Source organism: Octodon degus, unplaced genomic scaffold, assembly GCF_000260255.1.
Source record: "Octodon degus isolate 3935 unplaced genomic scaffold, OctDeg1.0 scaffold00049, whole genome shotgun sequence".
NCBI lineage: Eukaryota > Metazoa > Chordata > Mammalia > Rodentia > Octodontidae > Octodon > Octodon degus.
Genome location: NW_004524625.1, coordinates 10,200,134 through 10,202,780, shown reverse-complemented (window position 1 = coordinate 10,202,780; position 2,647 = coordinate 10,200,134). Strand labels below are relative to the sequence as shown.

At 44.6% G+C, this 2,647-nt stretch overlaps 1 protein-coding gene across 1 annotated transcript in view; it reads left to right on the top strand.

Annotated features, from left to right (window-relative positions):
• The window catches only part of Dlg2 (discs large MAGUK scaffold protein 2), a 1,516,571-nt gene that overhangs the window by 1,126,588 nt on the left and 387,336 nt on the right, over positions 1 to 2,647 (top strand). The window contains exon 12 of the mRNA XM_004632548.2: positions 367 to 523. Within this exon, the coding sequence (XP_004632605.1) occupies positions 367 to 523 (157 nt within the window). The remainder of the gene's footprint in view (positions 1 to 366; positions 524 to 2,647) is intronic.

The following is a 2,647-nucleotide window of genomic DNA, read 5'->3' as shown; positions in this document are numbered from 1 at the left end:
AAAAAAAAGACTTTTTTAAACAAGAGAAGTAGGGCTGTGGAGATAGCTCAATAGAATAAGCACTTGCCTGGCAAGCGCAAGGTCCTGAGTTCAATCCATGGTACCCACCCTGCCCCCCCAAAAAAAAGCCTAGTTTAAGACAATATTTTATAATTAAGGAGCGATTTTACACTGTACTTTGAAAGTTGTTCCTGAGGAGCTGAGACATCATCTCTGCCAGCCACGCTCTTGGTGCAAAGCTGTAGCCTCTTTCTGCCGTAATCCGCCAACCTAGTAGCCAGTGGCATGCATCGTACAATGAACGCGAAAAAAGCAGAGACCCTGAGCGGGCCCCGAGTGAGCTCTGTTCTCCCCTTGCCTCTACAGGGAGCCGCGCAAGGTGGTCCTGCACAAGGGCTCCACGGGCCTGGGCTTCAACATTGTGGGTGGAGAAGACGGAGAAGGTATTTTTGTATCCTTCATTCTAGCCGGTGGACCAGCAGACCTGAGCGGGGAGCTGCAGAGAGGAGACCAGATCCTGTCGGTAAGCGTTGCTCTTCAGACTCCGTTCCCTCCCCAGTTGTGGGGTTCTGCGGTGACCTGGTGACCTGGTAGCTCAAAACTGGGGGGGGGCACTCTTTTCAGCCTGACTCAGACCTGCGTGTGCAGCTGGATACGCCACAGCTTCGGGTGCAGTCTAGTTTAGATAGTCCGGGGGGCTTGGAGCTGGTTGCACGTCCTTCCTCACGTTAAAAGTAGAAGTGATAATGCATTCTTTTAGATTTTCTGGGACATATTCACATTAGAGAGTTGAGAAGCATGCCTTTCTTAAATGCTAAATTACTTCTTTTATAAAAATATAAGATGTCCCCCATACTTGTGACCATACTCAAAACACCTTTACAATGCATGGCGTTTGGTGGATATAACTACATAAGAAAATGCGTAAAGTGTGCTGCACATAGTTTGATAATGGTAGTAAGTGGTAGCAGCCACAACATTCATCTAAGTTCAAGAATTAAGTGCCTAGTTAGCCCACTTCAGTGATATAGGATTGACATACAAAAATTGTATACTTACAGTTAGACACGTTGCATTACCACAATCTATGTCATGTTCAAGCCCTTTGCCTCCAAAAGTCTCCCCTGGGCCTCTTTGTCTGTGTGTGTCTGTGGGGGGGGGGGGTGTTCAGAATATTTATGTAACATCTAATCTTTTAACAAAATTACAAGCATACAGTCCATTGTTGTTAATGATATAGAAACTGTACCACACAGTAGACCTCCATTACTTACTCATTTTGCATAACTATAAAAGTGATTTTTAGCTCTCACAATCATCCTGAAATATATTGCTCCATGGTCAGGTTAAGAGAATAAAGTTTCTTTTAAAAAAATTAGTAGAAATTTCAAAAAAGAGTATAAAGCTCCAAGAGGTAACTAATTTGTTAAAGCTTACTTGACTAATTACTATGTACAACTAATGCATATTAATAAAAAATTTAACAAGCTTGATAATAAAGCCAAAGCTGGGATTTAAATGCACAATTTGAATTCCCATCACCTCTCTCTCCCCCAGCCCCGCCCTCTCATTCTCCTCCTGGGTTTCCTTACATGTTTCTTTCCATATCTTCTGTCAGTTCCTCAGATACTCATGGACTGTTTCTTTCTGCTAAATCATGCTACCTTCCTGGCAGATGAGATAGTTAAAGCCACGCTGAGTTTTCATGCCTGGATTAGAATTTCGGTAGTCATGCAGATAGGAGCAGAGAATTACCCGAGGAGCCCAGGTCTTCCAGCTGAGATGACGCTCTGTAACTCGGGGAAGGGCGCAGTTTCACTGTAGACTTAGGAGACATTGTTTTCATTTTATAGCCATTAATTTTTTCTCTGTACTTTAGGGAAATGTGTACAGGGTGTTCAGGGTCTCACTACAAGGTCGGACTCGTAGTGATTCTCCTGTTTACAGCCTCCCAAGTGCTGGGATCACGGGAGTGCGCCACCACTCCCAGTCTCAATTGCTTTCTCAGCATGTCCCGGGGGGTGGGGATGGCAGGGCAGGCCCAGGGATCAAACCCCAGCCCCTGCACCTGCTCGCAGGCACTTTAATCCACTGAGCTATTTGCCCTGCCCTTATAGCTATGACTGATAGATAGAATTTTCCAAGCATCCTTATAATTATTAGTCGTTATTCCAATCCTTATACAAATGAACATCTCTCTCCTTCCATCTCTTTCTCTCTGTCCCTTCTGTGTCTCATCCTCCCCTTCCTCTTCTCTGTCTCAAGTCTGTCTGTCACACACACACACACACACACACACACACACACACAGAGTATTAGTTAGCACATACTTTATTGACCCTAATACAGTGCCTGGCATTCTGCAGATGGTCTTAGACTCTGTCCTCCTGGGGGCCTCACACCCACGCAGGCCTCTGCACACTCAACAGCTTGCAGCCCTCCGCAGGCAAATGTGGGAGAAAGAAGACAAGGTCCCCTGCAGGAACTTGCTCTGCCATCCCAGAGCTGTACTACTTCTTTGATATTTAAATGGTACATAAAATGTAACTGGCAGCACTTGAACTTTATTGTCCATATATGTTTACATGTCTTTTTCTACTGTGATTAAACTCCCTAACAAAGTTCTCTATTATATGTGATTTTGTGT